Raw genomic sequence first — 23,708 nt, 5'->3', positions numbered from 1 at the left:
GCACCATCCCACCTTCCCCGGCTCTAAGCAGAGAGAAGGCCAGACAGGGAGAAGGCCAGAGATAATCAAGGATGGCAGAGAGAAATACTGAGAAAAGGGAACAGACAGAACATGATAAATCCAGGGGAAAAAGGGATGTTGGTTTACCCTGGGAGATCCCACTAGGAGATGGAAGGAGGGTGGAGGCTGGGAGAATGGGAACACAGACACAAGACAGGGTGGGTGGAAACGTGGGGAGCCCATGCCTGGCTGGGCAAATAGCAGCAGCTGGATGTATTTCCAGAAAAATCCTCAAATAAAGTGATAACTCAATCTCCACCTCTCCTTGCTGTTACGCTGTTAAATGTCATTGGGTGGAAAGACCCACAGAAACCCCAAGAATGAGCAGCTAAAGGGCTAGGAATTCCTGGGCAACATGGAAAAGGGAGGAACCTCTTCTGACCCCAAGGCTGAGTCCTGGGCCTCTCCTCAGCCAGGTGAGGTGTTTAACCCAAGCCAGCGGTCTTGTCACCACACAAACAGCCCAGACACCAAGGCTGTTGACACAACATCCACAGGTGGAAACAGTGTTAAGAGTGGTCTACCCCCACCTTCCAGCTGGTACCTCCTCTTCTGCCCACCCCCAGGAGGAATCATCCCCTTGCCACCATCACCCACTCCGTCCTGGCAGAGGCAGCCCCTGTCCTGCCGTGTCCCACCTCCCCACTAACACGGGATTCCAGTTCAGACAGGGTCTGGCTCTGGGACCAAGAGCCCTGGCGTTGGTTCTGTCTCCCAGGCAGTCACGTTGACTGACATGAGGTCCCTCAAGCTGGCCCAAAGCAAGACCACGAGAGCCATTTTCTTTTTCTTTCAAATACAGTTCTTTTTCCAACATTGCCTGCAGCAGCTTTGGTGCAGAGATTTGGGGGCCAGGGAGGCATGTGGAAAAAAGCAACAAAAATAGTCAACTGCACAAAGCCTTTCCCTGGAAAAGCCCTGGCTCTGGGGTGGTCAGGACATGTAGCTGCCCTCCCCCCACCACCTGGAGCTCCGGCTTTGCTGGTCGAGGCACGGATGGGGATTCAGCCCATTCCCCATGTAAAAGAGCTATCTGGGAGAGAGAGAATGGCTGCGTGTGTGTGTGTGTGTGTGTGTGTGTGTGTGTGTGTGTGTATATATCTCTATGTGTGTGTATACGTATGTGTATATATATATATATATATATATATATATATATATATATATATATATAATAGGCTATATTAGAAAATTCTCTCTATGTATAAATATAAAACACTGGTATCCAAACATGACACCACAGCTAACTAAAGTGCTTGACAGCAGTTGAGCATGTCTAAGTATGTAGGTAAAACTAGTCATCCTGAGTGCCCAGGATGAGGGAGGGAGCTGGGGAAGCAAAAACATGGAGAAAGGGCACACTGGCCCCCCAGGGCTTTCTCAGCCTGTCTGACGACTGTCTCACATCAACACTGGGCCTTGTCCCCACCTCTAGCCTGCTCTTCCCACTGAGCTTCTGTCTGGGAGAACAGCGTTTGAAAGCTGGGCATGGGGAGAGTGGTTCCCACAGGGGAACACTGGCCAGTCTGCCTACAGCCTCCTCCACCCGCGGCGCTGGGAATGAAGGGAGAGCTGCATATGCTGAAGGCGGGACAGGAGGAGGATTACTATCCTCATAATTAATAACTGCAGAAATAAAACACCATCGCTCCTCAGGCCAGGCTCTGCCTTCTCTCCTCCTGCGAGGCCTCCTGCCCTTTCATCTGCAAGCCCCAAGCAAAGCATTAGCACCTCCGGCATCTCCAAGACGCCTCCCCTCCAAAACAAGGCCCATTCTGGTCTCAGACCCACAGAAATGCTACAGGCTTGTGGTCAGCAGAACTCCAGGCAGTAGAGGGGCCCCAGAGAGCAGGGAAGGGGGCCCCCAGGACACAGTGCTACAAGAATGGGTTGGTGGTCGGAGGTTTGGAGGCAAATGGGCTTGATGGGGATCCAGTCTGGAAAGAAACAAGCACCACAAATTGTTAGATGAGGGGAGAAAAGCTGGAGGCCGCAGAAGAAATGCAGTTCAGGATTCCTTCCTCCCTCCGTATTACTGTGCTGAGGGGAGTGGGAACACAGGGAGCTAAGAGGCGAATGGAGGGCGCCAGGGGTGTGGGAGATGACAGGGCCAGAGGACTGAGGCCATCAACTAACCACCCCACTCATCCCTGGGTTGGACGAGGCAGAATTTCATGAGGAAGGGGCCTGAGTTCCAGCCCACCTCACCCTCTTCTCCTGCAAGGATTCTGTCCCTGAGCCCCGGAGGGAGAGGCCATGCCCCACCCCATGCTGCGCCCGGGTACTCACCATGAAGGGGTTGGTGGAGATGCCCCCTGGCTGGCTCAGTGGCCTCTGTCCCAGCTTGGCTGATCCTAAGTCGCTGAAGGAAGAGCCTGGGGAGCAAGAGCAGAAACTCAGCAGATGGGAGCCCTGCCCCTCATGCTGGTGCTGACCTACTCCAACCACCTCCCTGCAGGGCAGGCACAGCCACATCCCAGGTGGACAGTGACAGGGGCCCTTCCGAGAGACGCGAATAGAGGTATGGAGCAGTCATAGGACGCAGGCGGGTCTGATGCTTCCAATTCCTCCCCAGTGGTCCAAAATGGAACTAGCGCCCATCTGCCTGCCTCCCTAATATTCCGGTGGGTGTGCACAGTCCCTGGGGGTGGGGAGGAAGGCATGGTCTGAATCCCTTACCGTTCTGCTGCTGGGTTATCGAGGGCTGTGGGGAGAACAGCGGTGGTGGGAAGGTGCTGGAAAAGGCCCCGGTGGGAGGCACTGGCTGGGGGAAGCCAGGCCCAGCACTGCTCATCCCAAAGCTGGGCCCTGTAGAGTGAGGGACATGAGGCTCAGGTGAAGTTCTGGAAGGGCGGCTGGAGAACAGTTCTTCCGAAATCCCTCCGAGATCGGGAAACGGGATTGTTTCCCTAACCAGAGGTACCCAGTGGAAATAACCGTGCATGAGCCACGGAATTCTTCAGCTTCCATGCAACTCTCCAAACCTGCCCCCTTCTTGCCCGCATGGCTTGGGGCATGGAGAGCACAGTGGTTATGAGCATGGGCAGGGCACGGAATTGGGGGCAGCTTTTGGCTACCTATTCAACTGCATAAACTAAAGCTAATTGTTAGCCCTTTCTGTGCCTCAGTTCTCTCTTCTCTTAAATGGGGCAGTACCTACCTCCTAAGGCTGCTGTGAAAATTTAATAACGTATGTAAAGCACTCCACACTGGGCCTGCCACACGGGTACCTCTGGTAGCTATTATTCTTCTCTCGTCATGGCCTCAAGGTTTTTGAGAACAAAACAAAGGGGGAGCATGAGTTTGAAGAGAGAAAAGCAGAGGTTGAGGAGCAGGGTGAGAGGAGACCACAGAACTCTGACTGATGAGGGCAGGGAATAAGGTCATGATTTCAGGGGCTCACCTTAGGATACAGAAAGGAGAGAGGCTGGGCTCCTAGAGGACACTGAGGGTTGGGGAAGGAGACTCATGGCCACTATCGGTCAACACTAAAACAAGCTTCAGAACTGCTGCGGGTTAAGTAGCACTCTGTTTTTCTAATTCTGAAGTTCTGCGTCTGTGACTTGGTTGCTTTTACTTTTTTGCCCACTAGGTGGCCTGGAAATTAAAATCGGTCCTCTCTGGGCTGGTGAAGCCGGCCAGGGGGTACTTGTTTGGGAGGACCACAAGTGCCAGTTGAGGCGCCTGCCGCTCCTTCTGACACTGTGAGAAAAGGGGTGTAAGGCGAGAGGTGCTGGGGAGTTTGCGCCCTGCAGAGAAAGGGCCACTGGACAGTCTGGGAGGCTTACCTGTGGCCAAGCCATTGGGCTGGAATGGGTTGGTGGAAGGCAGCTGGGGGTGAGCAGCAGGTGCTGTGAAAGGGTTGGTGAAGGCTGCTCAGGGTGGAATGGGGTAGAGGTGAGAAAAAGAGATGGTTATTTGTTTCCTCATCTGCTTAATATTGTGATAACTGAGCATTCCTCTAAATCTTCCCTCCACTCCCCTCCCTGCCCAGTGTCCTCGATTTCCTTTTGGCCTTGGAGCCCCTCCCTGGGCTCCAGTCAAGACTCACCTCCAAAGGCAAGCCCTGTGCTGCCACCTCCACCAGGTGTGGCTGACTGGAGTGTGGGGAGCTGGCTGGTCATCCCAAAGACGCTGCAATATGGGGGGAGAAGTTGGCATGCACATCTTCCAGGAGCAAGGAGATAAGCAGGGCAAGGGGCTGGGAGACGCAAAACCAGTCCTGCCAGACATGAGGAGCTGGGTGGGCTGGGAAAAGCAAGGCCAGGTTTCTCGGCCAGCTCTCCTGTCCTAAGGCAAACCCCCAAGTCTGGGCCTACCTGCTAGGGATAACTCCAGTTGACGCCCCAGGTCCCAGGAGGCCACCCATGTCTGCGAGGCTGCTTGGCTGACTGGCCGGTGTAAGAGGAGAGGCACCAAATGGCGTCACCTGGCTGCTCCCTGGGCAGTCATAGGAAATAAAACAAGGCGTGCTGGGCTGAGACAAGATGGAAGGGGCAGGAAGAGACAGAGGTAGGGGGGCAGTGGAAGAGTGGAGCGGTGGCGTGAGAGCCACCAGCTGGGGTCTCTGAGCCAGCCCACTCTTCCCGTGGGTCACCCAGTTCAGGAGGGCTTGTTTCCCGCCAAGAATTCCAGGCAACGTGATACTCAGCTTTTCTGTCTCCCTAGCGCTCAAAGCCATCACCACTGAGAGAAAAGCAGTTCTTCCTCATGTCAGGTCATTGTCCCTCCTGCTCTAGTCTGACTTACACTCCCTTTTCCCTCAAGAGATGGAAAAGTCTGTAATTCCTTCAAAGCAGCATTTCCATTTATAGATAAATCACCTAAAGGGGCATGTAGAGAGGGTAGGCAGGAGCTGTGAAGGGCAGAAAGGTCCAAGAGCACTTGGGAGATTCTCATGGAATGTGGAGATGGCACTGGAGGCGATGACAGCACCCTTCCCTCTCCCATGGGAACTGCCTCTTCTTGGGGGGCGGGGGGCATCCTGATGTTGTGAGCTTAGATCAGGGCTTGGGCACACTGCTCACTGGGCAGGGCCGTCGGCAGGGTTCTCCTGCCCGCCCTGGTCTTCACATCTAAAAAGAAAAAGCATGGAGAGTAAGAGGGAGTTTTACAAAAGAGCAGGAGTCCTGGAAATCCTGAGCGACCTTGGGTCACAAGAAGAGGCCTGAGGCCCTGTCATTTTATGAAAGCCTCTTTATCTGTGTTTACCATTCTAGGCTGTTCTGAGGGTAAAACAAAGCTACAAATGGGAAAAGGGTTTCTTTTTATGAGGCTGGAAGAGTCATACTGAAGGGAAACACACTTTGCATAGTGTCTGTCACATGACCGTGCTCAAGAATGAATGAATATTTGAGTAGGTAGAGTGAGAAAAACTGGATTCTACTTGTGGTTCTACCACTGGCTACTGCTGTGATTTGAGCAAACCATTTCTCTAAGCCATTTTTTCCTCGCTCTCTCATAGGGTGGCTGTAAAGACCCTCAGAGGTAAGAGTTTTGAAATCTGTACAGCGTAACACAAATGTGAGGTTCTATCATAACCTATGATTTAAGAAATGATTTCCAGGGTCAGAGAAGCAAGACAAGGTGTCAAAGGGAACAGGATGGCTGGCTCGGGTCATGAACACAAGGGAACAAGACCCTCCCCTGGACCCTCAGCTCCGGCCTTTCCACATCCTCTGCCTCTGCCTTGAACTTCAAGAGGCCCCAACCGCGGTCTTGGCTTAACTCCTACTCACCTGTCAGGCTTAACAGAACCGTGTCTTCAGATAAGCCTTTCCATTAGTAATGGGAATTCAGTCCTGGTTTTCCTCTCATAGCACCTTGTTCTTTTCCTTCATAGCACTTGACTTATTTGAAGTGATATATTTTTATTTATTTCTGTATCAACTGTGTCCCCGGGACAAGACCAATTCCACCGCCAGGAATTTTCTTACAGCTCTAACTTCCAAGTGCAAAACATACATGGTAGTTAACTCTAACACTGTTTAACAGCAAAAGACTGACTCATCCTAAATGCTTATCAACGGGATCGATTAAATAAATTATGATATAAACATATGTTGGACTATTGTGCAGCTATAAAAAATGAGGAAGCTCTTAATGTACTGATAAAAAAGATCTAACAGTACCGTTAAATTAAAAAAAAAAAAACCAAGGTGCAGAACAGTATGTATATTATGCCATAAAATGTGTAAAAAAAAAAGATAAAACAGAACAAAAAATGAGTAAGCGAAGGCCATCGACTCCTCTTCCCAGAGGTATGGCTGCAGAAAGGAGTTGAGACAAGAGACTAGCATGAGTAAGGTTGTGGAAACATTTTGCAGGATGGGCGACTTTATGCGTATTTGTGAGAAAAAGGGAATGTGCCAGAGAGGTGGAGGAGGCGGAGGTAAAATTCAGATAAGAAAGCTGATGTGACAAAACCCTGCAGAAAGTGGGGAAAGGTGAGGGCGTGTCCTTCACGATGGAAGATACTTTTCCTCTCAGAGACCAGAAGAAGAAGGAAGACAGGAGACAGGAAAGAAATGGCAAAGCCAGGCTGGTTCTCAAATCCGCGTGGCTCTCTGGCCCCTTCAAACCTTCAAACCAGCCTAGTTTCTTGTCAGTAGTTTTGGGCTTTTTCCGGAACGCTCAGAACTGTAATTTGAATCTCCATGTTCTTTCTTTTCTAAGGGCTTAAGCTGTATTTCTCCAAAACCCCTTTTAAAGGGTATCTGCCCTCTGCTAGGCACTGAGCATAACTGACCATGACCAGGCTCTACCTTGGAGGAGCTGAGACTCCAGCAGGGAAGGCAGGTGCCCAGTGCCTGCCTGCTACAAGCTTCTAAAGACAGACAGGCTGCTTCCAGCACGTCAGCATGTAAAGGACAGTGCTCTCCTTGACCACCCTCCCTCCCCAGCCCTGGACTTCCAAGAGGAACAAGTGCGAAGCTATAATGCTACACATGCTTGGGCCTTACTCCTCTCCACTCCACTGGCTACGAGGAAGGCGGGGCAGTCAGCCCGGCGGTGTCGAATCTTCTGATTCTCCAGCCCCAGGCTCTTCCCTCACCTGACTGACTCAGGGTACATAGATTTTTCTCAGCGAACAGTTCCCTGTCCTCACTTAGGGGCAGGCTTGTCAGGCCTGCTCTGGGCCTTCATGTCAGGGAGCTCCGCTAGGTGAGGACCAGGTCCTCTGCTCGGCCAGGCTGGAGAAGGTTGTCCCACCTGCGGGCAGTGCTGTGTGTCTCCTGTGGACACCAGAGGGCAGAGCCAGCCCTTGCTCAGGTGCAGTGGGAACCCTGCACAGATGGCGCATTCTCAGAAAGGAGGACGCCGCAGGAATACCTGTGCTTCACTTTTCTTCTTATACACGGCCAGAGCCTCATTCCAGGCCGCTGTATTCGTACACATGCCTTATAATAATTTCAGGGGGGAAACTGCAGTTTTAGAAACCTCCCCTCTCCAAACTCCCCCTCAGAAATATAAAAATAAAACCAGGCTTGTCAGAAGAGACGCCCACCTCCCCCCCAAATCTCCCTACTTCATACCCAGTAGTTCTTTATGTCACACAAACAACCTTGTGAGCAGGGCGTGGGGCAAAGTGAATGCAGTCTGTCACTTAGCAGCCATTTAGTTTCGGCCAGGTCACTGATCAAGTTCAGCCAGTTTCCTCAACTGCAAAACGTGGAATCTTTCTTTCCTCCTGGAGATGATCCGTGGATGCTCCTCACAATGGCAAGAGCCTCATAAATGTGGGCTGGCTCTGGCTATGGCTGCAGACTCTGCTTTCTGAGATGGTCAGATGCTGAACAAAAGGTTCATCCCAGGTTCAGCCAGGGATGGCTGCAGGGTCAATGCCTTCTTTCTCTCCTTTAAAGTCTTTAAAACAATCAATGGTGCTAGGACTGTATTTCTGAACAGATCAATTTATAACAACCTTGTAGGCTGTTTCATTTTGAGCTCCCATTCCCAGGAATACTTCCCTCTTGCTAAACTGAATATCCCTATACCAACTTACATTCTTACCAACAGTGCACAAAAGGGCCCATTTCCCCACACAATATTGGCCACTATCAATCTTTAAAATTTTTGCGAGTATAATGTTCAAAATTATTTTTACCTTAATTTGTATTTTCCCTGATTAGTCAGGTTGAAGACACGTTCCTATCCCCCCCCCCCCAGGTATTATCTGCTTGTATCCTTTGTCCATTAATCTATTCTTTCTTACTTATAGGCATTTTAAAAAACACACATTATGGCTATTAGCTTTTTGTCTGTTTTGCACGTTGAAAGTATCTTCTCCCTATCTGTTTCATGCCTTTAAGTTTTGTTTGGGACGTCTTTTGTCATATAGAATGTGACCTGTGCAATTTCTATTTGTTAGAATTTATGGAGATTTTGTTTCCCACTATATGGTCAAATTATAAAATGGTTGTATGTTTGAAAACACTATATATTCTGTCTTTTGGTTACAAAGTTCTACTTACATTTATTACTTCAAACTTGTTGAAGTGTTACTCAAAAGGTCGACTTCCTTCCTTCCTATCACCTTTATCTATTAATCTTGTGAGGGTCTACTCGTCTCCCTCTCTGTTGGTTTATTAGATTGTCATCGTGTCTAACAGTGTTTGCTTTAGGAATTTCATAATGTGAGAACTTCTTTTGTTAGTTTTTATTTTTATAAAATGTCCATTCAAAACAATTAAAATAAAATAAAAACAAAAGCAAGTAACCAGTTCATGATGGCACAGTGGGAAGACTGTGGGCAACATGAGTCAGAATGTCTGGGCCCGGGGTTGAGCGCTGCCGCTCTGTGCGTTGCACAACTAGGGAAACTGCTGAACTGTCTCATCTGTAAAATGGCTAAATTTGAAACGTTCCTCTGGAACCTCCAAACTCTAGGATCAGAGGACCAGAGGCAGGCTCCTACCTTGGGTAGGCTGTGGGGTGGGCAGAATAACTTACCAAAGCTGTAACTTCCAGTTAGCATCCGACTGGCTGGCAGTGAGGGTGGAGAAGGGAAAGGGTGCGTAGATGGGGGAAGAGAGAAGGAGAGAGCATAAGTCACTGGCTTTCCTCAGACATCTGTCTTTATAACGTTCCAACTGCCCTCCAGCATCCAAGGATGTCCAAAGGAAGAGGGGCAGTCCAAAGCCTCTGAAGACTCGATGCCTGGGTGCTTAGAGAGGGACTGAATGCTTTCAGGCAGCCTTTAGACTCGCCTTCTATTGTATAACATATGTATCAACTGCACAATAAGGAGTTTAAGGGCTTCTGCTAAGGATGGGTGGGGACTTCTGGAGACCGCCTCAGACTCTGACCCAGCGCTTGCCCTCTGGGCACTCAGTCTAGAGAAAATACCATGTCCTTTCTCAATTTTTCTAGGACTCAGGTCTCCCATACTTCCCAGTCAGAAATCTTCCAGTACACAACCTCCACAGCTCCTGTGGTAATTTTAGCCATTTTCCTTCCATGAAAAAATAGAACAGTAGAACCCCCTCTTCTTTACAAGAATCTCATCAGATTCCTATCGTCCTTTCCTGGAGCTTCTTCTCTTTGTCTCCTTTGTGTAGTTCTGTAGGTTGGTGCAGATGTGGATGAAGGGTGATGAATGGATGTGGACAACTAGATGCAGTTGGAAGAGAGAAAGGAAACTGGTGGGGCAGAGTTTACCTGTGGGTGTTGGCTGGGCCTGGAATGGGGCTTGGCCAGTCAGAGGAATGCTTCCAAATGCAGAAGAGCTGGGGCTACTGCCAAAGGCATCGAAGTTGGCAAAGGCCCCGTGGGAAGGTGTTTGGCCTATAGGTGAAAGGAATATAAAGGTTATGTATATAACATGTATATTAATCTATATAATACACACTAATTCTAAAAGCCAAGGCCACTGGATGGGACATCTGCAGGGTCCTCTTCAGAGGGAGATGGCAGGGGCCTGGAGCAGAGAGCCAGACACATATGGGGGACAGGGGATCTCAGACGCCTCCAAGCTCACACCCCACCACCTTGCATCGTAAGGCGTTAGTACTTTTGTCAAGGCTTAGTTTGGGCAGAATCATGTGAAAAATTGTTTTTTGGGTGGAGGTGGGAAAGGGCTTGAAAAGGAAAGAGGGAAACTAGATACCACTTTATTCAACACTCTATTATTGGCTAATGCTGATCTTCAGGAAGGGGGCAGGGGAAATGGAACACATAATCCCATTGCCCCCATTTTAATAGAGAAAGTAATAAAAAGGTTATTTCCAGTGTTCTAAAAGAAAGTGCTAGGAGCCCCCACCTCCCAAACATAATCCATGCCACACCCATTTGACCTCAACCCTCCTGTCACATTCGTTCATGTGAAGAGAGCTAGGGGTCACCCAAAGGGAGCGAATTCCTTGTATTACGGTACATATGTCACAGGAAGGTTCTCCTTCCAAGTCCCACTTACCCCCAAAGCCTGGGAATGCAGCAAAGGCAGGTACCGCCTGGGGAGCAGCAAAAGGGTCTCCGCCAATGTCAGCCAGCAGGTCAGTGCTGGCTTTCTTGACTGAGGAGTGGGGCGGTGGCTGAGCGCTTCGGAGCTGGGATGTCCGAGCCTGGGACTGACTGACAGACTTGGAGGAGAAGGCATTACATGTAGCACCTGGAATCCCAGACATGCCCCAGCCCGTGCAGGGCTCCCCAGGCTGCCCCCAGACAGGCCAGGGGAGAGAGAGAGAGTGAGAAACTGCCCTCAGCTGCGAGGATGCCCGGGCAGGAGCTGCCTTAGCCTGTCTCATACCTACTACCTCTGTCTTCTCAGGACACCGGCTCCCAAACCACACACTTAGAGCACAGCAGTTACGGTAAACCTGATATACACAGGGGTGTTGCCCAACAGTCCCCCTGAAGCTGTTACCTCCTCCTCTTTCCCAGGTCCTTGAAGCAGAGTCCCGGCCCCTTCTGTGTTTCCTTGGAGGAATGGTCAGGTTTGGAGTTCATACTCCGACTTCCCTAAACCCTGTTGGGTTCTTTCTTCCAAAAGATACGAGTCCAAGGTGATAGATGCAAGACTTAGCTAACAGCAGGGCTGAGAACCAACTCACAGCTCCTGAACTGTTGTCTGCTAAGTCCAGGAGATTTGATTTAGAAAACTGACTTTCCTGTCTCCCAAACCCCAAAATAATCTTGAAGGGCAGATCTGAGAGTTACCTGGCTAGAGGTGGAGGCAGCAGCTGAGAGAGAGGGCACAGGATCCCCCAGAAGCGTCCGCAGGGGCTTCCCTTCCGGCATGGAGCCCTGAACAGGGGCAGAGGCACTGCCTTTGGTATAAGCGGGCCCCTTGACTTGGTCGGGGGGGACATACCTGCAAGAAACAAGAGTTAGGCGGGAAGAAGAGGCGTAAAACCTTGGACCACGCTCAGCGTAGGTGCTGGAGAAAGCACGGGTTACAGCAGTTAATCCTTTCTCATTTTTCCTACTAATTCTCTGTTTTGAACTGAAGGGAATTTAGCAACGTAACAAAGTTCTGCCTCTCTTGAGCTTCCCCTTTACGGTCAGATGCTCCTTTTCGTCTACAAGAATGTTCAGTTTGCTCTGGCTTGTGCTATTATCCCCTCCTCTTTCCGATACCATCTGGGTTTTAAGTAAAAACACCTGCAATAACACTGATGGAGGATCCTGTTTCCCAACTTCCTACTCAAGGTCCCCCCTTTTATTTCCTGGGAGTTTCTTCAGATTCTTCCTTCTCAGTCCCATAGAAAAAGTTCCTGCCACCTCAGCTTCTAAGTTCTCACAATCTCTTCTGCCACCTCCTGCTACTTCTGATAAAACGTCTCCCCCTATAGTGTGTGCAGTCTCTATTCTGGAAGAATCTTCTGGACATCCCCAGCAGGGACTCCAAAATGCTGCTTGATTCACATCAATCTCCTTGCTGTCTGCATTCTCTTCTCCACCCTATAGGTACCCCTCAACATGCCCATACCCCAGAAATCAAACAATAATAAGTGACACCTGGGGAGAGAAAAGGCAAGGGAGAACAGAGATGCTGTTTCCTGAAGAGGAAAACATATAACATCATGAATGAAATGAGGAGCCAAAAGCACAAAACTATATAGGACACGTGCTTCCAGCCACCCCTCTCCATATATGACATTGGCTGAGCTATAAAAACTAACCCACACCCCAAGGCCTAGCTCCCCCTTCCAATCAGTCTACTGTCTCTCCAAAAGAGGGGACATCAAATCGGCAAGGTTAGTGACCGAGACCAAGTTGTCCTTTCATCTAGTTTTATGATTTTGAAGTCAGAATTTAGCCCTAACTACATCTGAGTGGAACAAATTCTACCCAAGTCTAGCTTTTGAGAGAAGCCCCAATTCAACTCTGGAAACTAGACTGTCAGATGAACTATGTCTTGGACACATGTCTCCACAGAAATCTCTTTCTTCTTCCTTACCATCTCTTCTTCTCATATTTTTCCTGGAGAAACTCCTTCACCTTCTGAGGATCCCTGGAGTCGGGTATTAAAGATGTTCGAGCATCAAAAAGACCCAGCCAAATCTTCCTGCAAACCTAAAGGAATGGAATTAGGTGACAGAGGACTTGGGGTCGAAAGATGAAATGGGAATGATACTGCATCCAATTTATTCATCAATAAATATTTATCGATCATGGACACGTCTGAGGATCTGGGCATGCCTACAAAACAGACACAACCCGTCCTCACAGCATTATCATCTAATGGGGAGCTCATGCTTTAGATCAACAAAAATAAATTTATAATTACACATGGTGACACATCCTAGAAAACAGAAGGCCATGAGAATTATGGGGAACTAAATTTGGGTGGGGTCAGGGGCAATTTTCAGAGCTGTGGCTTCCAGTAAGAACACCCTCCAAGGAAGCCAATTGCCCGTAAACTAGAAGTACTGCTAACACCAAGAATGGTATGCCCCCGCCAGCAGATTTGGCTGAGGAAGGGGTTTAAATCACTTTCCAGGAAATGATATGGACGTAAACCTGGGTTGCCAAGGCGCAAGTCAGCTCCTGGAGATCTTACTCAGAGGGGGTAGCCTGGTCAACTCTAAATGCTCATCAAGGCGGAACTCCACCCATTTGCCCCTTTGAGTGCCCAGGGGCAACCCCCCTGCAGAGATTTTGCTCCTTTCCCTGATTCCTCCAACAAGAGGCCCAGACAAACCACAATTTGTATAACTAAGAGTCTGTAAATATACAAATATACATAAGATATCTTACATACTAAAATAGAGAAATTCCACCAGAAAAGAAAACTGCAGGGTTTTAATTTTGAGGCAAAGTTCCCCAGCAGATAAGGCAACTACAGCCTGTAAACAGTCCACCAGTGGGCAGCTCACCTCGTTTCCACGGGATTGCAGGAATAGTACTTCAGACTCAGTGAAAGTTGTCATGGAGATGGACTTGACTCTGTGAGGGGGGTTCAGCCCTCTCCTGTGGGAGAGAAACAGAGAGAGGAGTATAACGCAGTTAGCACTGCAGGTCTGTTTATGGGAGGAGGGGAAGGGAGAAAGAATAAAACAGCACATAAATTAAGCTCAGGTAGAACTCCCTGCCTGAAGCTACTTTTCCTAATTCAAGGAAAGAAGGGAAGCAAGGATGTTTCGGAGGCTTTTAGAAGAGACAGGGACAACAGAGTCACGGATATGTTGTGATCCCAGTCATTCTGGAGAGGAAGATGGAGACTGCCCCTCCTCTCCCTTGACTCAGACCCCAAGAGTTCAGTGTTCAGCCTCCAGGCTGAGGGGGTACTTCTGAGAACTCAGACGTACCACTTACCATTTCCTGTTTTATCACTGTTTTCACCTATACCACATCCTCAAGGTCCCAGAGCCCATGAGACACAAATCCCTCAAGAATGAGGGAAGGCAAAAACAAAGGCCCATGACTATTCTTGGTAATACTGAAAAAGATAAGATTTGGAGAGAAAAAACAGGGGGCCTTGGCTGGCTGCCCCTCCTCTTGTCTACACAGAAGGCTGGCATGGTGGTAGGGATGGAAGAGCTCTCTGGAAAAGAAATATACTTTCTCATTTCTAGATCTTTCAGTGAAGCAGGAGGAAGTGAGGTTCAACAATGAGATATGAGATTGGAATGAGTCAGGAACATACATCCTGTAGCAATGCTTTTGTACCAGCTCTGTGTGTTCTGTTAACTCCCTGGGAGTCCAGTTCTGCCCACAGAAGCCCTGTGGAGATTACAGCAGAGAAGGCTTTCTTGCTACCCCCCTCAACTGCCTCTAGACTGTTCCAACAGGGGAAACTTGGGGCTAAGCCAGGCAGGGTTTCACAGGTGCCCCTTTCCTTATACCTTAACTTTGCCTTGGGTCTAGACCTCTTGCCCTCATCAGATTAAAAACAATGGGACGAACCAAAACAAATACACTAGACCCTGGGACCAGGAGTGAAAGATCACTGGCACCTGCGGGGAAGTCTCAACTGATGAGGCCTCTTCCGACCTTTACTCTCCTGAAAAAAAGTGAGTGAATCAAGATGAAAATAAAAGTATTGTAACTCTAGAATAGGGTCCTTGTTGATGCCCTCAGGAAAGCAAAAGGAGAAGGAAGCGATAACAAAATTCACCAAATGGAAATACCAAGAAAAAGGTGGGGAAAACACATATTCACACCTACAGGTGTACACACAGCATAAAAGTGCCGCTGCCACATCTGGAAGAGCGAGCGGCATGGCAGTTCCAGTTTAGTGTAAGTGAGGGTGGCAGGGAGGGGCACAGATGACACAGCACAGAGTGAACAGCAAAGGGCACGTGCCCTTTTGGATGATAAATGACTGATTACGGATTCTAACAAAGGATAGAACACTGCAGGCTACAGCTGAGGGCGTTTTCAGCAATTCTGCTGCTAGACTTTTAAGTAAAGGGTCTCAAAATACCCCTTTAAAAATCAAGCAATACCAAAGAGGACTGATGCCCCTAGGAAAGACAAGCGTGGGGAAAACCAAAAGTGAAGCTTTGTTACTATATGTCAAACAGTAGCTCTGAAACTTGATCTGAAGGCTCTGTTCTGATCACATTTCAGAGAGATTCCAGTTTTCTCTCCTAAAGCCTCCCTTACTGATGGCTTGGTTTTGTTTTGCTTTGAAGGCCAGACAGCCTGCTTCTCTCTGTACTCCTTCCCTTCCCCTTTCTCACAGTAACCAGACCCTCGCCCCGCAGAATGCCAGGCCTTCCTGAGGTCCAGCCGGAGCAGACCTCTCTGTCCCGACGATCCTGGTCCTCCTCACCTCCGACTAACAAATATTCACTTTGACAAAACACAAGGTATTGTGATAGGCACTTTGGGGGATGCAAAAAGTACAGGATCCTGTCCTTGATCACCAGCTGCTGGCTTGTCAGAAGGACCCAGGGAGCCTGGACGCTGGTACTTCTCAATGCAGTAGGGTGCCATTTAGGCACACAGGCCAATCAGGAAGAATGTGGCATCAGGATGCAGCAGCGAGGGAAGAGAAATGGCCATGGAGAAAGGAAAATGTATCATGTTTACACTAGAAAAACAGATTTTAAGCCTATCACAAAGAGGTCACTGACATTTCCGGAAAGGACAACCAGGAAGTATTAGCAAAGTATAAACAGGGAGGTGTGCTTCCCTGTAAGGGGTGGGGGAGGGGGGCTTGACCCACACAGGAGTCTAGAGGGCATATTTACAACAGAATTTTCTATGGCTGAGGTTAAACTGAAGGGTTTTTTGGGGGGTGGGGTGGGGGGGAGATAGGATGAAGGGAAGGCAGAGAAAATGAGTGATTTAGGTGCTTTGGGCCAAATGAATCTGATGGAACAGGGTATTTCCATAGCACAGTACAGAAAGCATTGCTTTGACCTTGATGTCTACAGACTGGGTTATGTACAATAACCAGAGCCACAGTTTGGGGGCAGAGATAATTCTCTACACGGCAACACAACACTCAGCATCCCAGGAAGAGGGCCTAGTTACACGGCTTATGAGTCAGAGAATTTGTTTCTGAATCAGAGAGAGGCCACTGCTGGCTGAGAAAAGCAATTTAGAAACAAGAGCCCCTCCCCTCCAGTAGCTGACATCAAGTGGTCTAGGAGTGTTGCTTTCCGTCGTGTGCATGCTATGGTCACACAATGGGCCAGAGGTGAGTCACTGGCCTGAAGTCAAACAGACCCTACTCTCCAACTTGCACCTAGTCTCCCCAAATTAACTCTCAGGTTCTCCCCAAAAGAAGAAGTGAGAGCTAGAAGGAGGTCCTGCCCTTCAGTTAGCACAGCAAATCCATTCTGTTATTTCTAACCAGGAGGTGCTGGGGAAAATATAGAGATAAATTTATTTGCCCAGAATAGTACAAGTTTTTCCAAATGAAAACAAGTACATTAGTAGGACGTGACCCTTCAGCCCAGTCATGATGTCTTTTTCCATTTCAGTTTCTTTTTCATAGAAATGCACCTAACTGACATTTGAAGTACTTTGAATCACTCTTTGAAATAGTCTTGGCAAGTAATTTGCAGAGATCCTAAAGTCTGCCCAATTCTTCCTTAGACTTGCTCTCCCCTCCCTCTATTAAGCACCCGACTATTTCTACAAATACCATGCCTGTTGTTTCTCTGTGGTCATCACCCTCAGAGTGGCCCACATTTTGCTTATATCTTGCTTTATAAAAGCCTCAAACCTGCTCAGCTGCTCAGATAAGAAGGTTCTGCCAGGTCAACAATGGAAAAAAACAGTTCCACCCAGCACCCGAGTTCTTTCACTTGTGCCAAATCTGAACTTGGGAATTCCTTACCTCGGAATATTTGTGTTCAAATTCATACACCCAGACTGTGTTTCTTTGCTCCTGGGATTCCACACCTTTGAGTCTGAGCAGGGTTTAGTTAACTAGTTCAGTTCTTATCTTGAACTCAAACATCACCAAGAAGAGTCCCTTTTACAGATTCTTAATAGTTCCTAATAGGAAGGTTCCCCTATTACCCTGCTCCAGGGTCAATTTCACTAATTTTAGGAAACTTCTTCCTAATCTGAATTCCCCTGCTTCAACCCATTTCCTGTTGTTGTTCCTCAGTGACAATGATAAATAGCTGTCCTCTATGTAGAATCATATTAGCAGCTGCCCTCCTCTTCAGGCTCAAGGTCAATCCTTTAACATTGTTTTTCCCTTTCTTTTCATCACTTTGGTGATTTATTATGTTTTTAAGGGCTTTTCAAGTTCTCCAAGGCCCCCCTCCCCAATATGATAAAGTCTGGAATTTAGTGAGACTCTGCTGGGCAGAGGTGAATATGAAAGGTGAGGCGGGAGGGGATGGTGGGATGGGACTAAAATAAGGGCAAGGCACATGTCTATCTCTCCAGCGCAGACAGATGGAAAAGTACTGAATTATTGAATAACATACTACACCTTTCCCTCCATGGAGATAAAAGTGCTTCAATAAGGAGCCACTACTAGCGAGCCAGACAGGGAAATTAAGGGACAAGGAGGGTTAGGAACTTGTCACAAATAAAGAGCTGTCTGTCAAGCACATCTCTTGACACCCAGCTCAAAGCTCTGTCGGCCCTAATCCTGACTTAATCCCGTCATCAGAGTAAAATTGTGCAGAACTAGAAGAGACAAGTATCCACTACTGAGACCTGAAGGAAGACAGATTAAAGGATGGATCCAAACAGCCAGGTTGGGAAAGCACATCACATACTTTCTGAAAAACCTGGGTGTCCAAGGTAGTGCCCATCCCTGACGTCAATGAGATCTCAGGCCTCAACATCTATTTTCTTTTTCAGGAAAAGTGGTTTATTCATGAGGCATGTCAGCAAACAGAACAAGAAAGAACATTCAAGGCACGGCTTTGGAAATAAATCCCTTTTAGCGGTAATTTTTACCCCAACCTAGCTTCAAATGGCAGATTCATCCTCTAGTAGAAGAGTCAGAAATACAACTAAGCAAACACACCCATGTATATATTAGGCAAATTAAATGGCTCTATAACCAGGTTAAGGAAATTAGGTGTTGGAAGAAAACCAAATGAGTAAAAACTAGGTCAAATTTGGGACCTACAATTGTGGCAGCATGTATATAAATTTAGAAACGGCAGAAACTGACAGCCTCTCTCTCAATCCTTCACACCAACGCTGTGGGTTTTTGCTACAGCTGAGAAGTATTTCTTATTAAAAAAGAGAGATCAAGAATGAGCTCACATATGCAGAAATGAAGGCATAGCCATACCCACCCACCAATATTAAAATCTGAATTTTTCTTCAGATCTGGAGAAATTTAACTTTGGCTGGAACAGTCACCTCAGCCAATCTGGCCAGCTGGGAACTCTGGTAATTATTGTCATTGCCTCCAGAATACTTCATCCCCCTAAGAAACAGACATATTTGAAACATACTCAATGGAAAACTGGCTTTCAAATTACAAAGCCAATCCTGCTGTTTCCTTTCTCTGGCTATGGCACTAACTTTGGTACTTCAGTTCCCTACCCCCTCTTCCCCATATCCTCTTCATTTTAACAAAGAATATTTCTTCTCTTTTCATCACCATACCTCAATTTCTTACCACTCTCTAGCCCATGCTGAGCTTTATTTTACTTCATAGCATTTATCACTACCTGCAATTATATATTTAATGATAGAAGCCCATGGCCTCCACTGGGACGTAAGCTACATGAAGATGGGTACTTTGTCAGTTTTGTTCCCTACCATATCTCCAGTGCCTAAAACAGTATCTGGAGCTTGATAGACACTCAATAAATATTTGTTGACTGACTTAATGTATGTGCACATTGTTGGCCTACCACAATTTTCACTTCCCAGTACCACAAAATCCTAACCTATGGGCAATCAACCATGTGGATTTAAGATGTTAACTGTACGTGTCACTGTGGAGCCATGCCTCTCCTCTCCATCACCTGCTGGACCGCGTGTGCTCCCTCACTCTGCAGCTGCAATAAACATGCCCCACCCCACACATTCTGCCTAAGGCCCACCTGCCTGCTCCCAGCCCTTCCCACAAGACATCAAAGGACACAGGTAATACTTTGTTAAGACCCTTTTAAAAGCTTTATGTACCCTGCTCTAGTCCGTGTTAATTAGCACTCCAATTAACAAATGAGAAGTACCACCAGAACCCAAACAGTCAGGGAAACTACAGCTTTCTTGTAGAGTTTCTTTTGGTAGTTCTGTCTTTATAATCGCAACATGCCTTCAGTTCAGTTTCATTTATTGGCCCAGCCTCTTCTTGATCCTTCACTCTACTCTCACTTCCTGCTAACCAAGGGTTGGCCTAGCGTCTCATTTCCCAACCACCAAAATGTGTTCCCTACAGTCTACCACCTCAAGAACCACTCTGAGTGAGTCTCATAATGCTTTACCAAAATACTAAGCAGAAATGTCCTTCTTAGAAACTTTTGAAACAAAAAAACAAAAAAAGGGGGGGCAGCTGGTAGATTCCTACCACATGTTCCCACTGAACTTAAGTTCCTAAAAAGCTAAGCCTCTAGTTGGAGGTACACACACCCTAGACAAAGCCAGGCCTCTTGGGGGTACTTCTCTATTAAATTAATCCTCAGGCGATAGTCACCTCCACCCAGTATCTCTCCAGATCACAGGTGTTTGACTTTTCATTAATGGGATCAACAATAATGACCACAGGGAAAAAGTGGTAAAGTTCTGCAAATTGTGCACTGACATTTAAGGAGTTAACTATCCCAGCAAAAGAAACCAGATTTTTAATGTGTCCCAGATCCCGTGGCCCTCCTTCTGTCCTGACTAAAGGAGATTCATTATAGAAGGGAAATGTTATCAATGGGATACTTTAAACCAAGATCCATAAAATAATGATAATGATGTCAGCACTTCCAATGTATTCAGCGTTTTTCATTCCGTCACAGCTAATCCGAATGAATTAACACTTTTTCTTAACATTTTCTTCCTAGGACCTAGACTCTGATATAACAACTTTAACTTCCTGCTTCCCTTTACTTTTCTCCAGACTCTCTAATCAGATTTTCCTTTTCATAATGAGATTTTCAGAAATCTGCTTTCGCATTCCACTTTGCACTATTCATATTCCTAAACTTTGCTCCTTCTCTTCTCAGAGTACTTATCCCAGTCTCAAGTCTCTATCCTTTTGCTTCATTTGAGTCTCTATCTCAACTTGTGACAGACACATTCATTCCTCTTTGGGTTCTTTTTAAATCATTGTCCCATGAGCCACAGTGGTTTTTACTTAGACCAAAATCAAGTCCCTTCTACAGCACATAGGTGAGGTTGATCAGAACATAGAAGATTGGCAAAGGAGGCAAAAACTGAATAGAAAAACAATCCTAAACTGCATCTTAGAAGGCTTGGATCCTCATTTCTGGTCTGCCATGATCATAACTAACATCAAACAACAAATGCTGACAACAGCAAGCTCCATATGGCCTTAGATAAGTTACTGAACCTCTTTGCTTCTGTTCTCCCTTCTGTCAGGCAAGAACAATACTGCTCTCTCCTTGGTTCCTAAAGGTATAAAAAGAAACAAGGAAAGTGCTCCTTGTTAAAAACAAAGCCAACGACCAAACCAACCAACCAATGTATTAAAACAATACTAAAAAAGTCAAAATAAATTCCTTGATAAACATTTAAAAAATAGAGATACAGGCTTGGTATCAAATGTTAATCATGCATCTAACCAAATTCCCTAAGGGGAAAAAGAAATTTACTATATAATCAGAAATCTGGGCTAGAAATGTGGTTCTAAATTAGCTCAGGCATTACCAAATAGAGTGCAAGTGCCAAGTGTAGCATATCAGATTATACAACAACCCCCAATCTAGAGAGAGTTGCCAGATGCTACTACTGGGATCAAGTCATGGCCACAAGGAGCTTAGACATATAAATTATTATATTTAAGGATGGTTCATCCACATCCCCAAACCTTTGGAAAAATTAACTCTAACAAGGCAACCCATCAGTTCTCATCTCTTAGATTTGTAAGATAATCTACTTCTGGGTAGCATTTCAAAACCCTGTAAGATTAGAATCTGCATCTGAACACTGGAACATGGCTCCTTACCTGCCTCTATCTCTGTGCTGTCAACCTGGGTTAGTTTACCTATTTTAACTTGGTTTCTCCATCTCACACTCCAGGATGGGCACAAGCAGGAAGGAAGAAAGGCACTCCCTCATCTTGAGCCCAGTTTGCCCTATCTTTTTCCTTTTTGCCCCCCATCTACATTAAATTCCCTTTCAAGGTATATGTCATTCTCTGGCCTTTTAAATCTCTAACCCTCTCCCCTCAGTTCCCTTCAATTTCCCCCATTTTCAGTTCTCCTCGTCTCCCTTAGGCTTTTTCTCCATTCCTCTCCGGTGTCCTTCCTTCCCATGAAACGCGACTCCAATCGTGCGTCTAGATTCCCTTGCCCCCTTTCCTTGACTACGACACCTCTGCATTAGACAACCCTCTCGCCACACCTGGCGCGTCCCTCCAGGCCTTTCCGCGTCCCCGACCTCGGCTGTCCCTACGCCCCTTATCCTCACTGTCCCCCACGCCGACTCTCCGCCACTCCTTCCCGGTCTTCCCCCCGCGCCGGTCCACTCACAGGAGGCCAGAGCAGGTGGTGCAGACGAAGCTGCCCACGGTGATATCCACGTAGGTGACCCCGCGCTGGGCGCACTCGAAGCAGTGGCGATTCCCGGCCTGGCTGCAGCCGCCCAGCTCCCTTACCCGGCGACACCACACCTCGGAGGCCGCCTCCGCCTCCGCCTTTCCCCCGCCAACCCCGCCACCCGGCCCTGGGCCCTTTTTCGCCGCCATCACCATGGCTGCCCCACTGTCTCGGACCTCGTCCCCGCAAGTCAGCAATTGCCCCTTAAACCACAATCCACTTCCCGCCTCCTCAGTCGCCTCCGCACGTCCGGCTCCCCTGACAGAAGCTCGGAAGCCCGCAGCGTCCGCGCGAGACTCCTCACCCCCAGTCTCACCTATCCTGCACAGTGATTGGCTAGTCTCCTCACTCTGATTGGCCCGACATTGGACGGCCTCAACCTGCGGAGCCGCCAATGCCACGCCTCACTGCCGTCAGACCTCAGGCCTCTCCCATTGGCCCGCAGAGAACTGGCTGCGAGAACTGTGCGTGCCGTCTCCTTGTCCCCGCCCCCTCTCGCCACCTCTTTCACGGCGGCCCGCCTCCCAGATTCGATTGGTGAATTCTCGGAATTTAGGCTCCGACGCTAACTGTGATTGGCTGTCGGGATGCAAAGTCAGTGCGCGAGAAAGAGTAGGGGTCCCACGCGTGCGCAGCTCTGGTCCTCCGGTCTGATGATGTTTATTCCCGCCAAATTTCAAAGGCCTTGTCTCAGTTAGACTGCTGAGAGGCTAGCAGCGCAGAAGAGAGGTAGCCATATGAGGGGCTGGGGGGGGGGGGGGGAGGAAGGAGCTCTTAGAGGCAGGGAGGGAGAAGGAGAGGAAGTGCTTTATAAATGCTATTTTACTTACTCCTACCCTATGCCGTAGGAAATCTCACTTTACAGAGAGTTTTAGGTTATATAATTTGCAGTAGGTCACACAACTGGCACGTGGCCCAACCTGGATTTTAATCTGGGTCGTCTGACGTTAGAACTGCTTTTAATAACCACACTATCCATGGAATAGTATTTGACTATTCATTTAACAAACACAGAATGTCTACTAGGTTTCAGGCACTGTTCTAGACAACCAATCAAAACTCCCATCTTCATGAAGCTTACATTCTAGCAAGGGGAGGCGGACAATAGACAAGTTAAAAAATCATCAGTTAGTGATAAGTTTTGTGCAGAGAATTAAAATAAGGTATTGCAAAAGAGAGTGACTTGTTGGGTATTTTAAACTGTTCAGAGGAACTACGTCTAAAGCAAGTTGAGACCTGAATAACAAAAAGGAGTCAGCCATGACGAGATCTGAGGAGAAGCAAGCCAGGAAGAGGTAAAACATAAAGAAGCTTGGTGTGTTTAAGCAGCAAAAAAAGAAAGCCAGAATGACGAGCGTAGTGAGGGGAAAGTGGAGGGATTATACTGGAGTGGGACCGCATCATGTAAAACCTTCTGGACTTTGGTTAGCAGTTTAGATTTTCTTCTAAGTGTGATGGAAAACAATATTAGTTAGAATTAGGTCGCACTATGATGAAAACCCAAAATAATTGGGACTTAAACAAGATGAAGTTTATTTCTCTCATGTAAAAGTCTAGGTAGGCATTCCAGGGCTGGTGGTTTGGTCCATTGTCAGGGACCCATAATGCTGCTCCATAATGCATTACCTTCATTCCCAAGTTTACCTCATGACCTATTCGATTATAGCTTCAATCATGTGTCTGTTACAGTAGCAGGAAGAGCCTGCTGTTTTTAAGGACAAGCCAGTAAATTGCATACAACCTCATTGGTCAGAACTCAGTCACATGACCACACTTAAGTGTAAGGAGGGACTCTGGAGAATGTATTCTTTATTTTGGGCCTCCACGTGCGCATCTAAACTTAAGAGGTAGGAGAGAAAGGATGTTAGGATAAAACCAGTCTCAGCCACAGAAGCCTTGGAAGGATTGTTAGCAAGGGCAAGACATGATCTGATTTTCAGTTTTGAAAAAAATCATTCTATCCATTATAGGAGAAATGGTTATAGGTGGGTGAGATTGGAATTAGGGCAATTAGGAAGTGAGTTTAGCAGTCCAGGTGAAAGGAAATGGTGGCAT

The 23,708-nt window shown here is 47.5% G+C and overlaps 1 protein-coding gene across 3 annotated transcripts; it reads right to left on the bottom strand.

Moving 5' to 3' along the window:
* Positions 1-1,186: 1,186 nt before the first annotated feature.
* Positions 1,187-21,972, bottom strand: AGFG2 (ArfGAP with FG repeats 2). 3 transcript variants are annotated; one of them, XM_074328338.1, is made up of 13 exons: positions 21,830-21,972; positions 13,380-13,473; positions 12,461-12,576; positions 11,218-11,371; positions 10,475-10,640; positions 9,721-9,846; positions 9,013-9,045; positions 4,380-4,500; positions 4,112-4,194; positions 3,849-3,932; positions 2,740-2,868; positions 2,350-2,435; positions 1,187-1,997 (listed from the first exon to the last, which is right to left on the bottom strand). In XM_074328338.1, exons 2-13 carry the CDS (start codon positions 13,431-13,433, stop codon positions 1,938-1,940), a joined length of 1,212 nt encoding a protein of 403 aa, XP_074184439.1. In that variant the 5' UTR covers positions 13,434-13,473; positions 21,830-21,972; the 3' UTR covers positions 1,187-1,937. The 3 variants fall into 3 exon arrangements, with proteins under 3 accessions (XP_074184439.1, XP_019608332.2, XP_019608335.2); XM_019752773.2 differs by having other exon boundaries at positions 21,588-21,967; XM_019752776.2 differs by lacking the exon at positions 9,013-9,045 and having other exon boundaries at positions 21,588-21,969.
* Between the last annotated feature and the right edge of the window lie 1,736 nt (positions 21,973-23,708).

Source organism: Rhinolophus sinicus, linkage group LG03, assembly GCF_036562045.2.
Source record: "Rhinolophus sinicus isolate RSC01 linkage group LG03, ASM3656204v1, whole genome shotgun sequence".
Lineage (NCBI taxonomy): Eukaryota > Metazoa > Chordata > Mammalia > Chiroptera > Rhinolophidae > Rhinolophus > Rhinolophus sinicus.
This window is presented reverse-complemented; position numbering and strand designations above follow the sequence as displayed.

What these genes read in the sequence shown, in the direction of transcription:
- AGFG2 (XM_019752773.2), bottom strand. Translation starts at nt 21,808, where the DNA reads ATGGTGATGGCGGCGAAAAAGGGCCCAGGGCCGGGTGGCGGGGTTGGC. An exon ending in AAATATGAGAAGAAGAGATG is followed by an intron (nt 11,372 to 12,460) that starts GTAAGGAAGAAG and finishes TGTTTCTTGCAG; the next exon opens with GTATGTCCCCCCCGACCAAG. An exon ending in GGCCCAGCCAACACCCACAG is followed by an intron (nt 9,046 to 9,720) that starts GTAAACTCTGCC and finishes CCTCACTGCCAG; the next exon opens with CCAGTCGGATGCTAACTGGA.